General features: G+C 35.1%; 1 protein-coding gene across 1 annotated transcript in view; it reads right to left on the bottom strand.

Annotated features, from left to right (window-relative positions):
• The window catches only part of LARS1 (leucyl-tRNA synthetase 1), a 67,499-nt gene that overhangs the window by 44,728 nt on the left and 5,506 nt on the right, over window positions 1–17,265 (bottom strand). The window contains exons 2-8 of the mRNA XM_044661809.1: window positions 11,764–11,882; window positions 10,066–10,153; window positions 9,543–9,623; window positions 7,700–7,837; window positions 4,471–4,632; window positions 3,572–3,684; window positions 1,479–1,542 (exon numbers count right to left, since the gene is read on the bottom strand). Of these exons, the coding sequence (XP_044517744.1) occupies window positions 1,479–1,542; window positions 3,572–3,684; window positions 4,471–4,632; window positions 7,700–7,837; window positions 9,543–9,623; window positions 10,066–10,153; window positions 11,764–11,882 (765 nt within the window). The remainder of the gene's footprint in view (window positions 1–1,478; window positions 1,543–3,571; window positions 3,685–4,470; window positions 4,633–7,699; window positions 7,838–9,542; window positions 9,624–10,065; window positions 10,154–11,763; window positions 11,883–17,265) is intronic.

Below are 17,265 nucleotides of genomic sequence, written 5' to 3'. Positions count from 1 at the left end.
CTAGCACCAATCTACCTTTCTGGCTTTATTATGTATTGCTAACTTCACACACAGCCCAGTACAGGAAAACTAGTCTTCTCACTGGCCTCTCCTCATCTCCAATATTCCATCTCCCATGTCTGAGGCTTTGCATAAACTATATCCCATGACATTCCTGGAATGTACTCCAGCCTCACCTGAGCCAGGAAGAATCTCCAGTAGCCTTCAAACTCCAATCAAGCACCATTCTCCTATATGAAACCATTCCTAATTTCCCCCCGGAACTGATACTGTTGCCTCTCTCCAAAATACAATTTCTTTATCTATTTTGTATAGATTTAGGGCCTAATATTTGTATAAAAGTTGTTTCTCCCAACTGAATCTAAGCACCCCATAGGCATTTTCATTTTGGTCATTAGAGCCTTGTACAGTTCTTGGCATGCAGAAGGTATTTGACAGATGCTTGTTGACTGAAGGACCCTCTGGCTCAAATGGATTCTTCACACAGTTTGAACAATTTATTCTTCTAATGACGATACTACAAGAAGTCTGCTGATCATAGTTGGAGGGATAGAATAAGGTAAACATTCTATTTTGTGTATAATAATACTTGAAAAATTAAGGTAGTTTAAATGTGAATATGTAAGCATGTATATATACATATATACACACACATTTAAGCATATTAGCATTTACATCAGAACCGAAGAATTATTTAAAATTATTCTCCCATCAGTCACTATTCTATAAATCAATAACCTACCAATATTAAAAGCAATACTACATAATGATGCCATCAAAAATGTTTATCAAATGTTGAGATTCTAGCAGATGCTACTAGAGATGCTAGTAATCTGGTATAATTTCTTCATTTATAAAATAAGAATACTACTGATAGGTCCTATAGGCAGGCTATTTGAACTCATTTTGTAAATGGTTGCAGAGCCTTTGAAAATAAGGCATTGCTTATGGAAATAAGCAAAAGAGAAAATATAAAAATTGAGTATCCCCTGAGGGGCAGCTAAGTGACTCAATGGATAGAGAGCCAGGTCTAGAAATGTGAGGTCCTGGATTCAAATCTGTCCTCAATACTTCATAGATATGTGAACCTGGGCAAGTCGCTTAACACCAATTACCCAGCTCAACACTTTTCTGCCTTAGAACCAATACCAAGTACTGAGTCTAAGACAGAAAAATAGGGGTTTAAAAAAGTGTCCCCTCACTACTTCAACTAGTCATCTGCCTCATAAGACCTTTCCTGCTCTTTTCTACAACCTACCATTCTCTAAATGAAACATAGTGACAATTGTGGGCAACTAATCCTGATAGCCTACCAGATTAGAATGGACACAAAGTCACTTTTACCATATACCACACCAACAGGAGAATAAAAATGGTTGGACATAAAGGACATTTACTATCCACATGTCTTAGGTTTTTGTTTTGTTTGAAAAGCTTTGTGAATAGGCTCACAACTAGTCTTCACCCAAAATAATTACCTCACCAGTTTGTCTGTCATGGTCCATACAAGGTTGTCCATCTTTTGGAGAATAAATTGTATACCTATAAAAAATGCAGCAGAAAAAAAATACGGTTGGATAAAAGTGAAAAACTATATTTTAAGTGAGGCTTTATTCCGGATACTTTTAACTACCAAATACTGAGCTAAAGCTGGCATTCATTAATTATACTTTGTGTAAAAGTCTAGTGAATTAAGGTCTCTTTTCATCAGAAAAATTACAGTTAGAAAAATCTTTTTTTTTTTTAACCCTTACCTTCCGTCTTGGAGTCAATACTGTGTGTTGGCTCCAAGGCAGAAAAGTGGTAAGGGAGGCAATGGGGGTTAAGTGACTTTCCTAGGGTCACACAGCTGGGAAGTGTCTGAGGCCAGATTTGAACCTAGGACCTCCCATCTCTAGGTCTGGCTCTCAATCCACTGAGCCACCCAGTTGCCCCCACAATTAGAAAAATCTTAATGAGCCTGGCTTCCTTTGACAAAATCAAAGACTTGAAAAATTTTAAGATACTCATAAATTGTAATTTTCATTTACAATCTCAAAGAAATCAGAAACTAAGAAGGGCCTTAGAAATCACCTAGTCTAAACTTATTTTATAAAAGAAGAAATTAAGGCCCAAAGAAGTTCTATGATTTGCTTAAGGTTATCCAGAAAGCAAATAGCAAATTGGAATTTGAATCCAAGTCCTCTGCTCTAGAATTTCCCTTATCTTTGTCCCGTTACGGTGTCTTCCCTAGCTACTCTCTTCATCTTTCTAGTCCTGGATTTGCTCCTCTCATTCTATGTTTCTCTGCAATATCCCTTCCTCACTGCTCCTTCCCCTCCTTTCCTTTTCTATCTTTCTCCATAGTTCAAGCCTTTATTAGAGAACTGTTCATTTTTTTTGGGTTTTTGTGGGCGTTACAATGAGCTTCATGTTTCCCTTCACACTTCAGCACAAAACTTGGGATAGCAGAACTACTCTTGGATTTGGAATCAGAAAGACTTGAATCTGAATAATGCCTTGCATACATATTAGTCATATAACATTTAGAAACTCATTTAACCTTTTGGCCTCAACTTTCTCATCTGAAAAATGGGGATGATAATAATGACCTACCTCATAGGGTTGCTATAGTGTTGTGTCAACTTTAATTCATCACTTAAATGTTAGTTACTACTATCATTAATGAATATTAGAGAAACAATTTTAAGGACCAGCTAGTTCAACCTTTCATTTTATAGGTGAAAAAACTGAACCTCAGAAAAAGTAAGCTATTTGCTTTTTCCCAGCAAAAGGAACAAAGTTTGAATTTTTTCCCTACTTTCAGTCTGAGACATAAGAATTGAGATCAAAGAATCAATCTATAAGCAGAAAATTCTGAAAGATCTTAGAAGTTAATAACAGAGAAATTATTCAGGAATTTCTGGTACTTCATGTTAAAAGAACACAGGGGGTAAGATTTAAGGGGCCAGTTATAGGCCAAGAGAAAAATTTCAAACAAATAACTTTGGGAATAAAAATACCAAAATACAGTGAATTTGCTCATTTTCCTTGCTGCCAATATTGATCACAACCTTTAGTTACGATCCTAAAAACTGCAGTATTCAAAAGCCCTGCAGTTTACTCTCCTCCTAGTAAATAGCAGAAATATTCAGAAACAGATGAGACACCTCAGAAAGACAAAGACTCTGGAAAAATAGATAATACAACAGGATTGGGTAGAAGAGAATGGGATTCAGGCAGCGAAATAGCACCGTAGATAAGAGCCCCAGGCCTGGAGTTGGGAGGACCCGTGTTCAAATCTTGTCTCAGACGCTTCCAAACTATGTGATCCTAGGCAAATTGCTTAACCCTGATTGCCTAGCCCCTACTGCTCTTTTGTCTTGGAACTAATTCTAAGTCAGAAGGTAAGGTTTAAATAAATAATAATAATCTTTTTAAAGGAAGAAGAAAATGGGGATGGGGAAGAGAAAACAAAGTTAAAAAAAAGAGAATGGTATAGAAAAAATTCAGGGTACTATTACAGAGCAAGATACATGTGACACTCATTTTTAAATGTCATAGAAATCATTATAATAAACACTATGCTCACCGCTTTCCAAACTTTATTTTGTTTCTTTCTCTTAGTGTCAAAAATTGCCATTTAACAAAGGAATCATAGTAAGGATTAACATCAGTGGTGATGAAAGAACGCCTCCAATCTACCTATGAGGAAAAAAGAAAATCCAAGAACATTATTAAGGTATAACGGGTCTGTCACCATAGCAGCAACTACTTCATCTGATCTCTTTTCTTACCTAACAATATACTTGTTTTTTAATAAAGAAAAAATAATTTACACCACATTTTCAAAAATGCTAAGGAAATTTAGTATTTCCAATATCCATTCATATCCATACATTTCCATAATAACTATCAAGACATAAAGATTTTAATATATTTAAAAGCATTTAAGTCAAATCTTCATAGAAGTGGCTTCTAAAAGACTGAAGTACAAATCTGACCTCTTTATATTCTTTGAGCAGGTGATCTTATTCATTCTTTCTTATAATCATATAAATATACATAACAATACATTATTTATTCTCTACCTTATTAAACTCTACCATTGTTAATTATGATACCTAGCGCCATAGCTTCTAACAATAAGAATTCACACTTATTAATATCCATATATTTTTGTTTTGTTTTGTTTTTTTTAAACCCTTAATCTCGGTGTATTGTCTCATAGGTGGAAGAGTGGTAAGGGTGGGCAATGGGGGTCAAGTGACTTGCCCAGGGTCACACAGCTGGGAAGTGGCTGAGGCCGGGTTTGAACCCAGGACCTCCTGTCTCTAGGCCTGACTCTCAATCCACTGAGCTACCCAGCTGCCCCTTTATTAATATCCATATATTTCTAAATAAACAGTTGACCCAACTATTATATACAACCAGTAATATTCATATTCTTTATTGAAAGCAGCACTTATAGATTCAGAGGGAAACAAATACCTTCAGGCCCATTCTCCTTAGATCTTGAATAGCCAGTGGTGGAAAATAATCAAGCCAATGTTCAGCCTCAGAAAAATTCGCTATTTCTTCATCAGACAGGCCCAGAGATTTCATAATTCCCCACTGGTACTTGGAGGACCCAGCCTTGGCAGCAGCTTTACTCTAGAAAAAACAATCAAAATCAGCATTACCACAAAAGAACAGGAGTATTTCTCATATGTCTTCTCTTCAGACATATCTCCCCTTTTCTAATCTCCTAATATTCTGTCTTATTTTTAAGAGGTGGTTTTTTTCAAACTCTTTCCTTCCAACTAAATATACCTACCAACTCCTTTTCACCCCTTTTCTAATCTCCTAATATTCTGTCTTATTTTTAAGAGGTGGTTTTTTTCAAACTCTTTCCTTCCAAAGTTAGTTAAAGAAGAAAATAATCACCATTTATTCAATGTCCATTTAAGAACACCAAGTATATGCAAATTCCCCATACTGATGGGGAATCTAAGATTATTAAAACATAGACCTTGCATTCATGAAAGTGACAATCAAGCAGGGAGAATATGATACATGCCATTAATGAAATGCCTTATGAATATCACTGGAGTTTCATATCATATTTGGAGTTTCAATTGTTCAGAAAATAATCATAAGCTACTGAATGGCTATATAAACAGTACAGGGAAAAAATTTTAAGTTACACTTCTAAAATACATGCATCTTTATCTTGTACTGCCCAAATAAGAAACCTGAAAAGTCTAAACTGTTCATGCCCACAATTCAAATCGCTACTATGTTTCAGAATTATAGTGATTTAAGTAAGCTAATTATTAGTTTTTTTATTTAAAAAGTTCCTCCAAAAAATAGGTGTTGATATGTCAGAACAAAAATTATAAGGTACACTAATTTAGGCTGTTACACTCTGCTGGTCAAGATACTTATATAGCATTAAGCATTATAATTATATAGTCAGAGGCACTAACAAAGAATTTCATCACCAACAATGAAATAGTTACAGATATAAGTTGTAATCCCAGAGCACCCATATCTACTGTTCTCTCCCAAATCTCATTTGACTTTTTTTAATTATGAGGAATCATTCACAGAAGCCCTCTTCTCCAGTCCACTTTTGTTTTGCCAAACGTCACAAAAAAAAAATCCCCACAAAACACCCTAATTAGGAAGCCAATCTAAAAATATCTTGGGATTGAGGGGATTTGTATTTTTAAAAAACTTAAAATTAGAATGGGTGAATGACTAAAAGAAGGAAACTATAAGTAAAATTAGGTAAACATAGAATAATTTACCTGTCAGATCTATGGGAAAGGAAAGATTTTAAGACCAAGCAAGAGACAGAGAATATTGGAAAATGTAAAATGAATAATTCTGATTACATTAAATTAAAAAGGTTTTGTACAAACCAAACCAATGCAACCAAAATTTGAAGGGAAGCAACAAATTGGGAAAAAAATCTTTATAACAAAAACCTCTGACAAAGGTCTAATTACTCAGATTTATAAAGAGCTAAATCAACTGTACAAAAAAAATCTAGCCATTCCCCAGTTGATAAATGGGCAAGAGACATGAATAGGTAATTTTCAGATAAAGAATTTAAAACTATCAATAAGCACATGAAAAAGTGTTATAAATCTCATAATTAGAGAAATGCATATCAAAACAACTCTAAGGTACCACCACACACCTAGCAGATTAGCTAATATGAAAGCAAAGGAAAGTAATAAATATAAAAGAATAAATAAAAATAAAGTTGGAAGGGATGTGGCAAAATTGGGACATTAATGCATTGCTGGTGGAATTGTAAATTGATCCAATCATTCTGGAAGGCAATTTGGAACTATGCCCAAAGGGCTTTAAAAGACTTTTTAAAAGACTTAAATGACTTTTAATCCTAACGGCTGCCTTCTGATCCAGCCATATCACTGCTGGGTTTGTACCCGAAAGAGATAATAAGGAAAAAGACTTGTACAAAAATATTTATAGCCTCGCTCTCTGTGGTGGCAAAAAATTGGAAAATGAGGGGATGCCCTTCGAGTGGGGAATGGCTAAATAAATTGTAGTATCTGTTGGTGATGGAATACTATTGTGCTAAAAATAATAATGAACTGGAGGAATTCCATGTGAACTGGCATGACCTCCAGAAATTGATGCAGAATGAAAGGAGCAGAACCAGAAGAACATTATACACAGAGACGGATATACTGTGGCACAATTAAATGTAATGGACTTCTCTACTAGCAGCAATGCAATGATCCAGGACAATTCTGATGGACTTATGAGAAAGAACTGTGGGATTAGAAACGCAGAAGAAAAACAACTGCACAATCACATGGTTCAATGGAGATATGATTGGGGATATGGACTCTAAACAATCACCCTAGTGCAAATATTAATAATATGGAAATAGGTCTTGATCAATGATACATGTAAAAGCCAGTGCAATTGCTTGTTGGCTATGGGAGGAGGCTGGAAGGAGGGGAGGGAAAGAACATGAATCATATAAACATAGGAAAATGTTCTAAATTAATTAAATAAACTTAATTTTAAAAATAGAATTTTAAATTAGAAGGAAAAGCAGTCAGACTCAATGTACATTTAATCAATTGAGATGATATGTATGTGACTTGTTCTATAAATCTTAAAGTGCAGTATACTTTTAATTTAATGTAATTTTTTTACCAATTACATCTAATAACAAATTTCCATATACATTTTCTAAAGTTATATGATCCAATTTGTAACCCTCCCTTCCTTCCTCCCCGAGCTAGCAAGCAAGTCAATCTGAGTTATACATGTATTATCATGCAAAACATATTTCCATATAGTTTATTTTTTTGACAACTTATAAAACCAAAACCCCACAACATATACCCAAATATACAAGTGAAAAATCATATGCTTTCAACAGCATTCCTACACCAACAGTTTTTTCTCTGGAGATGGATAGCATGCTTTGTCATAAGACCATCAGAATTGTCCTGGATCATTTTAGTACTAAGAGTAACTAAGTCTTTCACAGTTGATCACTGTACAATATTGCTGTTATTGTGTGCAATGTTCTCCTGTTTCTATTTATTTCACTCTGCATGAGTTCATGAAAGTTTAAATGCTGTATAAATTAAAGCAATTAGCTATTTCTAGCTTGGAAATATAAACTAACATGCTACTCATATTAATGCAGTGTCTACAGCAAAACTGGAGACCCAATTCACTGTACCTTTTTTCCTTTTGCCTTATCCTTGATGATGATCTCTTCTTTCTTTGCAGTAATGTCTTCTTCTTCTTCTTCCTCATCTGGGAATTCAGGAGGGCAACCATACAACTCTATTTCTCTTTTCAACTTATCAGCACATGCCTCAAAACAAATGACATTGAACTTCAAAATTCAGGAGAAAAGTAATTCAGATTCATGTTGCTTTTATGTCCATTTTCATTCTAGGGCATTCATTTTTTTTTAAAACCCTTACCTTCCTTCTTGGAGTCAATATTGTGTATTGGCTTCAAGGCAGAAGAGTGGTAAGGGTAGGCAATGGGGGTCAAGTGACTTGTCCAGGGTCACACAGCCGGGAAGTGTCTGAGGCCAGATATGAACCTAGGACCTCCCATCTCTAGATCTGGCTCTCAATCCACTGAGTTACCCAGCTGCCCCCTAGGGCATTCATTTTTGACAGTCTTTTGCACTAAATCTGTGTAAATTTAAATAGTTCAAATACTGTCATCTAACTTAGGTGGAGGGCACTAAATTTTATACACCTAGATAACATCAGATTTCCTAACTTTTATGCTCTAAAATCTTGCCTCCTTAGTAATTATTTCTAATTTCAAATCTTAAAAGGAATACATTTTCTAATGTAACCAAAGCTTAGTAACACCAGGATTATTTACATTGTAATGGACTAGCCTCCCCTCTAGTTCTCCTCTGATGCTTTATCATATTGTGGAAGTGTCCTGGGATCCTCAAAAGCAATGCCAAGATGACCTAGGGATCTTAAAAGGATTGTGATTTGTAGCACAAAGACAATACCCACACCAATAAAATCACAGATCCTTAAAATGAAGAATGGTGAAATAGGCCACACAAGGCCTGATTTCTAGTTCTAAACAGCAACTGACTTTGTTCTGAGACAGGACAAGTCAATATACCAACCATGTTTCTTCTTCTACAAAAGCATGAGGAGTGTATTAGACGACCTTTAAGGTCCCTTCCAGCTTAGGTTTTTTCTCTAACTCTGATTTCCATTGTATTATGAAAGTCACACTTCATATAGACATATTACTTGGTTTACCTAAAGATTATTAGATACTTTCTTCTAATGTTATTTTAATTATTACCTAATTCTAAAGCAGACCTAAGACTAATAGTGATGATGCACAAATGCCACTGGCATTTTATAATCAAAAGGTATAAAAATTATTTGCAAATCACATAGCATATATGGAATTCTGCTTATTTAAGAATAGTGTAACTTAGTTTCTATCCTTTTTTAAAACCCTTACCTTCTGGGCAGCTGGGTAGCTCAGGGGATTCAGAGTCAGGCCTAGAGACGGGAGGTCCTAGGTTCAAATCTAACCTAACATACTTCCCAGCTGTGTGACCCTGGGCAAGTCATTTAACCTCCATTGCCTACCCTTACCACTCTTCTGCCTTGGAGCCGATACATAGTATTGACTCCAAGACGGAAGGTAAGGGTTTTTAATTTTAAAAAATTTTGTAAATAAAATAAAATAAAATAAAACCCTTACCTTCTATCTTAGAAGTGATACTAATTATCAGTTCCAAGGCAAAAGAACAGTAAGGGCTAGGCATCTGAGGTTAAGTGATTTGCCCAGGGTCACACAGCAAGGGAAGTGTCCAAGGCTAAATTTGAACCCAGGTCCTCCTGAATCTAGGCCTCATTCTCTATCCTCTGAGCCAACTGGCTGCCCTAGAGAGACTTTCGAAGACTAACAAATTCAAATCAATTTTATAATTCTTAAAAATATCATTTTTTATTTAACTAGATTGTCACTTTTCACCCTAAGTTCACAAGAGTCCAATCCAATTTCATATATAATCTTACCTTAATTGGCATTCCAGTACAGTGTAGACCAAAGGGAAACAAGCAGCTCTTTCCTTTTAGTCTCTGATATCCTACTGCAAACTATAAAAAAGAACATTCAAATTATAACCCATAAACATATGCAAAAAGGCAAATCCTCCATAAGAATACTAGTGCTGCATCCGTATACCTTTTTTGTAAATATCTGTATTCTATAAAATTATCGAAACTGAATAGATTTCAATAATGGTTTTTTTCTTTCTGTATTTTCACAAAGAACATAAAACCTGAAAATGCAGTCAAATAACAAGACATATGAATTTCCTTTATAAATAGGTCAAAGATACTTAAAATTAAACAGTTCTTCTAATGACAATGGCATTTATATTATGTTTTAATATTTGCAAAGTATTTTACATAGTTTGATTCTAGATCTCCTTACATGGAAATATATTTGTCCAGATACCATTTCCTTCCCAGAGGCTAATAAAAAGAATGAAAGAAAAAAAAGATTGTTGACATTCAAAGAAAGGTGTACACTTACCTCACATTTAGATAATGAAAACGTATGACCCAAGTGAAGACGTCCATTCATGTAGGGATATGGGAAAGTTACAAAATATTTTTCTTTGCTATAAAGATGGAAAAAAAAACACAGAAGGGGAAAAAAATTAGCTTTTAAACTCACTTTATATTGAAAGGGAGTTGATGTTTCATGAGTTTATCTAAAATTATCAATTATAATGCATGTATTATCCAGATTGAATTGCTTGCCAGCTTTTGGAGAGAGGGGAGAGAAGGAGAAAGAGAGACAATTTGGATCATATGACTTCAGAAAACTTATATGAAAATTTGTTATTACATGTGATTGGTAAAAATAAATTAATTAAATTTTCACTTAATACAAGGATAGTAAATTAGATTACAAGGAAAAAAAAGTTCCCTAGAAAGAATTTTGCTTTCGATTTTAAAATTAAATAATACATTCCAGGTTGTAATAAAGGAAATAAATATTTTCCCATCAAGGTTAGCTTAATAGAAGCCAAAACATTTTAACAAAGTAAATAAACTTCAAAATACATGAATAATCTTTGAATATAATAAAAATGCCAGATAAATTGTTGTATTAAGTGAGGCTTCACAAAATATGCATAAACCAAGTTAAAATGCTTCACACACATACTTTCTCTTGATTATATATAGATATAAACATATAGAGAGAGAAAGATTTGGAGAAGAAGGGTGGGACAAAAATAGAGTAATAGAGATAATCATCACTAAACAAAATAGCTTATGATTACTTCAAACTACCAGAGAGCCATCCAAAATTCTAGATCTAACCACATACTTCAGATCGTCTCCTCTAGTCCAACAAAATAATTAAGTAGTTGTATGATATGAAAGTAGGCCAGTCTTATAGCCAGTAAGGTTCAAATTCTGCCTTTGGCACATATTATTTTCACTAGACAAGTCATTTAATATCTCAATGCCCCAAGTTACTCTCTAAGACTATTAAATAACACAAAAGTTGCCCATCAGTATTAAAGAAGAAAGTTTCCCCAGTGGGAATTCCCTACACTGAGGAAATCACAGCTCTGTAACAAAACAAAAGCCAAAGCAAAAAAGATTTGTGATTTAAGCAGAAGGAGTCCAAGTATAGGAACTTCCTATACCAAATAAGATGATAATCCATTTATGATTTAGTAGTTTGAACTGCTTGAGACCCAGGGCCTTATACTTCAGAAATGGGCTTTAAACTCAAGTCTTCCTAGTTCCAAATCCAGCATTCTATCCTTTATACTGGACTACCTAAATATAATATTTTAATCTGTTATGCTATCCAATTATACACAGAATTATATGAGAGCAAATCTCCTTCTCCTAAAAAATAATTTTCATTTAGGAAATGTGTTTAAGTTCAAAGACATTTTGTAGATAACTATTACACAATTTGATTCCATCTTTAAAATTATTTCATTTTTACCAGACAAAACATTAGTGAAAAAACACTGTATGTGTGTGTTTGGAGTAGGGATGTCTAAGGTCTTTTGTTAAACCTTCTGTTGTCATATGGCTAAAGAGTTCTCCTGGTCACAACTTACTCATTACTGTGCAATAAAAAGGTCTCATCACAAGCATTACTAACATTTCTGTACTTCCATTTCTCCCAGAGAAAGGTTCATAAGACAATAAGTGTATTGGTTTGAGAAACATTATTTACAGTTCTATCAGAATTCATTACCTGGTCAGGCTCCCAGAATCAGATGCATTGGCTTCGAATACTTTCTCAGAATCCCATTTCTGCTGGATTTCTCTTTCAATCTTCTTCAAAAAGTCGACTTTAGCAGTTCCTTTCCGTTCCTTTCAAAAACAGAAACAGATTTTATGTGAAGAGCAAAGAGAAAGCCAATTTGATTGGATCACAGAATATGGGAGGGAGTATAATGTCCAATGTGGCTGGAAAGTTAGGCTGACACCAGACTATGAAGGCCTAAACAGAAGAGTTTATAATTTGATTCTAAAGGAAACAACAGGCAGGGCAGCTAAGTAGTACAAAAGATAAAGCACCAAGCCAGGAGTCGGGAGGACCTGGGTTCAAATCTGGTCTCAGAAGCTTCCTAGCTGTGTGACTCTGGGCAAGTCACTTAACCTTGATTGTTTAAACCTTGCTGCTCTTCTGTCTTGGAATTGATACTAAGGCAGAAGGCAAAAGCTTTCTAAAATAAATAAAAGCAATGAATAAATAAATTTTCTAAAATAAATAAAAGCCAATGGTGTTGACTAAAAATAGGAGTGACATGGGCAGCTTAGCACTTTAAAAAAGTCATTGGCAGCAGTGTGTAGGATGAAATAGTGTATAAAGACACTTAAAGTAGAGGAATTAGGAGGCTACCACAATAAACTAGGTGCGAGGGGGAAAAAATTTGAACTAAGGCAGTAATTCTATGAGAGAAAGGGTTTGATTCAAAAGATATTGTGGAGGTAGAAATAAAATTTGGCAATTTTAATGTATACATGGGGTGAGAATGGGTAAGGCAGAGTGAGTAATTGACAGTGCCAGAGTTATGAACCTGAAAGATGATGATGCATTCCACAAAAATGGGGAAGTCTGGAAGATGGGAAGGTTTGCTGTATGTAAGAGAACTATAAAAGTTGCCCTCTACCCCCAAAAAGGGATTAGTTTTCCCTAAAAGGCAACAACTCTGAGACTTAATGGTTCCTGCCTCCCTTAAGCAGCTTTGTAGTCACTTAAAGGCATAAAAAGGTTATGGAAGAAAATAAAAATTTATGGGGAGGAAGAGTGCAGATTCCTATTTGATGTTGGGCCTATCAAAGGAGATATATTGATTTGGAAATATCTAAGGAACATCGAATTTAAAATATCTAATAGGCAACTGGCGGTGTGGAAATCAAAGCTCAAGGAAGAGACCGATAAAAACATAGTCATCAAATGGTGTTTTTCTTTATCATTGTTTGACATCCAAAGGAATCAGTTTAGATTTTATACTAAATAATACAAACAATTACAATAGAGTAAAGAAAGAAAAAAATAGATTATTCATAAGTGGAAGAGAAATGGTAGGTCTCTCCTCTAAAAGAGACAAAAACAATAAAGATGAACTCTAGGATATATGGAAATAATATCCCCTATTCATCCTGGACAGTTAGGTAGCCTTGTGGAGGAAAGAATCCTACCCCAGACTTAAAACCCATGGGAACCTGAGAAAATCACTTAACCTCTCTTAGTCTTTATTTCTTTTTCTATAAAACGGGACTAAAAATAGCACCAATTTCACAGGTCTGTTGTCAAGGATCAAGTGAGATAAGGTAAATCACTTTACAAAACCTGTAAAGCACTATATTAATGCTAGTTTTTATTATCATCATTCAGAGCAAACAAGAAATGGAGTAGCACTTTAAAAAAATCTTCATAACTGCTCTGTTGAGTGGCCTTATTAATAAATTGCTTTTAAGAAAACCAAAGGAAATACAGAAAGTGGACAAAAACAAGCAGGGTAATATTGGTACTACTATCTTGAATTTAACATATACTTTTAAAAAAAGAAACTATCTACATGTAAGAGATTCAGTTTCATATACAATCTTCTGTTTCATCAGCTTTTCAAAGTCAAAATGCCCAGAATCTAACCTATTAATTTCCCTGACTAAATCTGATCTTTCTGATTTAACTATTTGTCAGATGTCACCATTACCTCAATCCCCTCCTAGTTCTTACTTTGGGATTCTCTGATTTTTTCAGGTCACCTATTATAAGTCTCCTAATACTACTGATTATGCATCTACAAAAATCTCTAGCATCCATCTCATCTACTATTCTTCCTGCCCCCAAGCTAGAATGGATTTTCATGTTACCTGGTCTAATGCAAAAGTCTCCTAACAGATCTTACCACTATCATTTTCAGTCTATTTTTTATACTTTTAACAGAAAAATTTTCACCATTTGGTCATATTACTCCTCCCCTCAAAAATCTATAATCATGGGCAGCTGGGTAGCTCAGTGGATTGAGAGCCAGGCCTAGAGACAGGAGGTCCTAGGTTCAAATCCAGCCTCAGACACTACCCAGCTGTGTGACCCTGGGCAAGTCACTTGACCCCCATTGCCTACCCTTACCAATCTTCCACCTATGAGTCAATACACAGAAGTTAAGGGTTTAAAAAAATTTAAAAAAAAATCTATAATCATTATCTATTGTCTAATTCGTGAAGTTCAATTTTCTTTGTCTGGTATTCAAAGCTCTCCATAATTTGAAGACAACTTACCTACCTTTTCTTTTTTTTTTTTAAACCCTTACCTTCTGTCTTGAAGTCAATACTAAGTATTGGCTCCATTGCAGAAGGGTGGTATGGGTTAGGAAATGGGGGTTAAGTGACTTGCCCAGGGTCACACAGCTAGGAAGTGTCTGTGGCCAAATTTGAAACTAGGACCTCCCGTCTCTAGGCCTGGCTCTCAATCCCCTGAGAAACCCAGCTGCCCCCTATCTTCCTTTTTAAATGTAACTTTCATTCATAATAAACTTGAGTCAAATTGGAAGATTATACCCCAAAATTTGTAGTCTTCTGACTCTAAAGTTTTATTCACACTATTCATTGGACCTACAATATAATTCCTGGTCCTCTTAACCTACTAACTCATTCTTTAAAGTTCAATTCAAATGCCATCTGTTCAAAAAAGCCTTCCATGATTCTGCCCCATGACTAAGTCTTTCTCCTTAGCTCTCAGTGACACCATTTTGTGCCGCTACTGCAATTATCATGTTTATGTTCATATTTTGGTTATCTGTCTCATCCCCCTCAGTTTAGGATAGGGACTGCCTTACCTAAACTTAGTATTTCCCCAAAAACATATCGAAGTAATAAATCTTAGGTGAATTTAATTAAGAAACTAATTTGTGGGCAGCTTGGTGGCTCAGTGGTCAAGTTGAGAGAAAGACCTAGAAACAGGAGATCCTGGATTCAAATATGGACTCAGAAAACTTCCTAGCTGTGTAACCTTGGATAAGGCACTTAACTGCCATTGCCTAGTCCTCACCATTCTTCTGTCTTAGAATAAATTCACAGTATTGATTCATAGACTTAAGGTAAGGGTTAAAAAAAAAAAAAGGAAACTAGTTTAAATGCTTGCCAAAGCCAAATGGCTAGTATGAGTGGACTGGGGACTTGAAATAAAATCTTCTGACTCTTGGTTTAAGGTTTTTTCTGATCTAAAGTATCACCTAGATCTAAAATGATCAATGATCTATGGCTGGGAAAAGTTCTGTCAGAAATTCTGTTAAAGAGGTCTATCTTAAGTAAGCAGAACTAGGAAAACACTGTACACAGTAACAGCAATAATGTAAGATGATCAACTTTTAAAGATAGCTATTATCAGCAATACAATGATCTGGAACAATTCTGAAGGACTTATGATAAAGAATGCTACCTACCTCCAAGAAAGAAATGTTGGAATCTGAATGTAGATAAAAGTATACTATTTTTCACTTTATTTTGAGGTTTTGGTTTAATCAGAGTATTCCCTTACAACAATGACCAATATGAAAATGTTTCATATGATCATACATGTATAATCCAGGTCAAATTGCTTACCATCTGAGGCAGGGGAGAAGGAAGGAAGGGAAAGAGACAATTTGGATCTTATGATTTCAGAAAATATGTTGAAAATTGTTATTGCAGGTAATTGGGAATATAAAATATTTAAAATAAAGAGGGGCCCATCTCTTTAAAATACAAAAAAGGAAAACAAGTGATTGATTTTTTAAAATGTAACTATACAACCGCTTGAACGCATTGGTCGGGGTGGACATGATTGAGGGTGTGGACTCAAAACTACCACACCAATGCAACTACCAACAATTTGGAAATTGGTCTTGATCAAGGACACATGACAAAACTAGTGGAAAAGTGCATTGGCCATGGGTGGGGGGAGCGCGGGGGGGGGGGGGAGGGGAAAGGAGGAGCATGAATCATGTAACCATGTTAAAAATGAATATTAATAAATGTTTAAAGAAAATGTAACTATAAAGGGCACTGGATCTGGGATCAGAACACCTACAATCAAATTTTAGCTCTATCTCTTTTAATTACTAGCTTAACAAGTCACAATATTTGTGTGTTTTAATTCTCTTCTTTAAAATGAGAGTAATGAACTAGATTATCTATAAGGACACTCATAGTTCTAAAATGATATAACACTATAAAACACTTTGAATGAAAGAAACTCTTGCATCAATATCATCCAGGTCAAAGTAAAAGCCAGTTTATTGAAGATAGGGAAAATTTCCTATATGATAATCAAAGATATTTTGGAAACAAATTCCCAACTTTCACTTATGAGTTACTATTTAATGCCCTCCTAGAACCAAAAAAGGGGAACTCTTGCTATTGAGGCCTTTCCATAAGGATGCCAAATTAACTTGAATGCAAATCAGGATCCTCACAACATAAAACAATACAACTCTCAGGGACCAGAGAAGAGACAGTGAAATGGCAGTCATTAGGAAGATCAGTCTAGATTTCTTTATGTTTGGAAAAATTCTGTCTAATGGAGCTCCCCAGAATTGGATGTGTCATAAAGCAGACCACTGATTTAAATTAATGAGGTATCTCTCACACACACACCAAAATAACAATTTCTACCAACAACTATCCTCTATGACTGAAAGAGGGCCAAATGGATCTGGAATCAGAAAACTTGAATTTGAATCCCAACTATTCTTATTTCCTCAGTAAACTTTAAATAATTCCTTACTCTAGTGTATCTCAAACTCACTTTCCTTCTCTGTAAAAATAACAGCTGTATGATTTCCAGGGATCTCTTCCTAGTCTATGGAGAATCAACAAATTCCAGCCTCCTGCCTGCAGAACAAGCTAGATACTGAAGGAGACACAAGGTTTTAGAGGAGACACAGCTCCTGCCCAGGAGGAGCTCAAGGGTCCTAGAAGGATAAGAAACAGATATAGATAATTGTGATACACAATATATTCAAAGTGCTTGAAAGAGACCCAAGAGGGGGAAGATGGTGTGGAAACAGAGGAATACAAATCATGCCAGAGAATAGCACCTGAGCACCATGCCCAGCTTAATAAATGTTTATTGATTGATTGACTCATTGATTTTTGAAGGGCTTCCTTTTCTAAGATTCGGTTTCCCCACGTGTAAAAACAAAAGAGCTAGCTAAATGCCAGGTCAGCTCAAGAGCCCCTGGCCCCATCAGAGAACGGGGGG

This window comes from Gracilinanus agilis, chromosome 2, assembly GCF_016433145.1.
Source record: "Gracilinanus agilis isolate LMUSP501 chromosome 2, AgileGrace, whole genome shotgun sequence".
Taxonomy (NCBI): domain Eukaryota; kingdom Metazoa; phylum Chordata; class Mammalia; order Didelphimorphia; family Didelphidae; genus Gracilinanus; species Gracilinanus agilis.
Note: the sequence above shows the minus strand (reverse complement) of the source record. Positions and strands in the feature narration are given on the sequence as shown.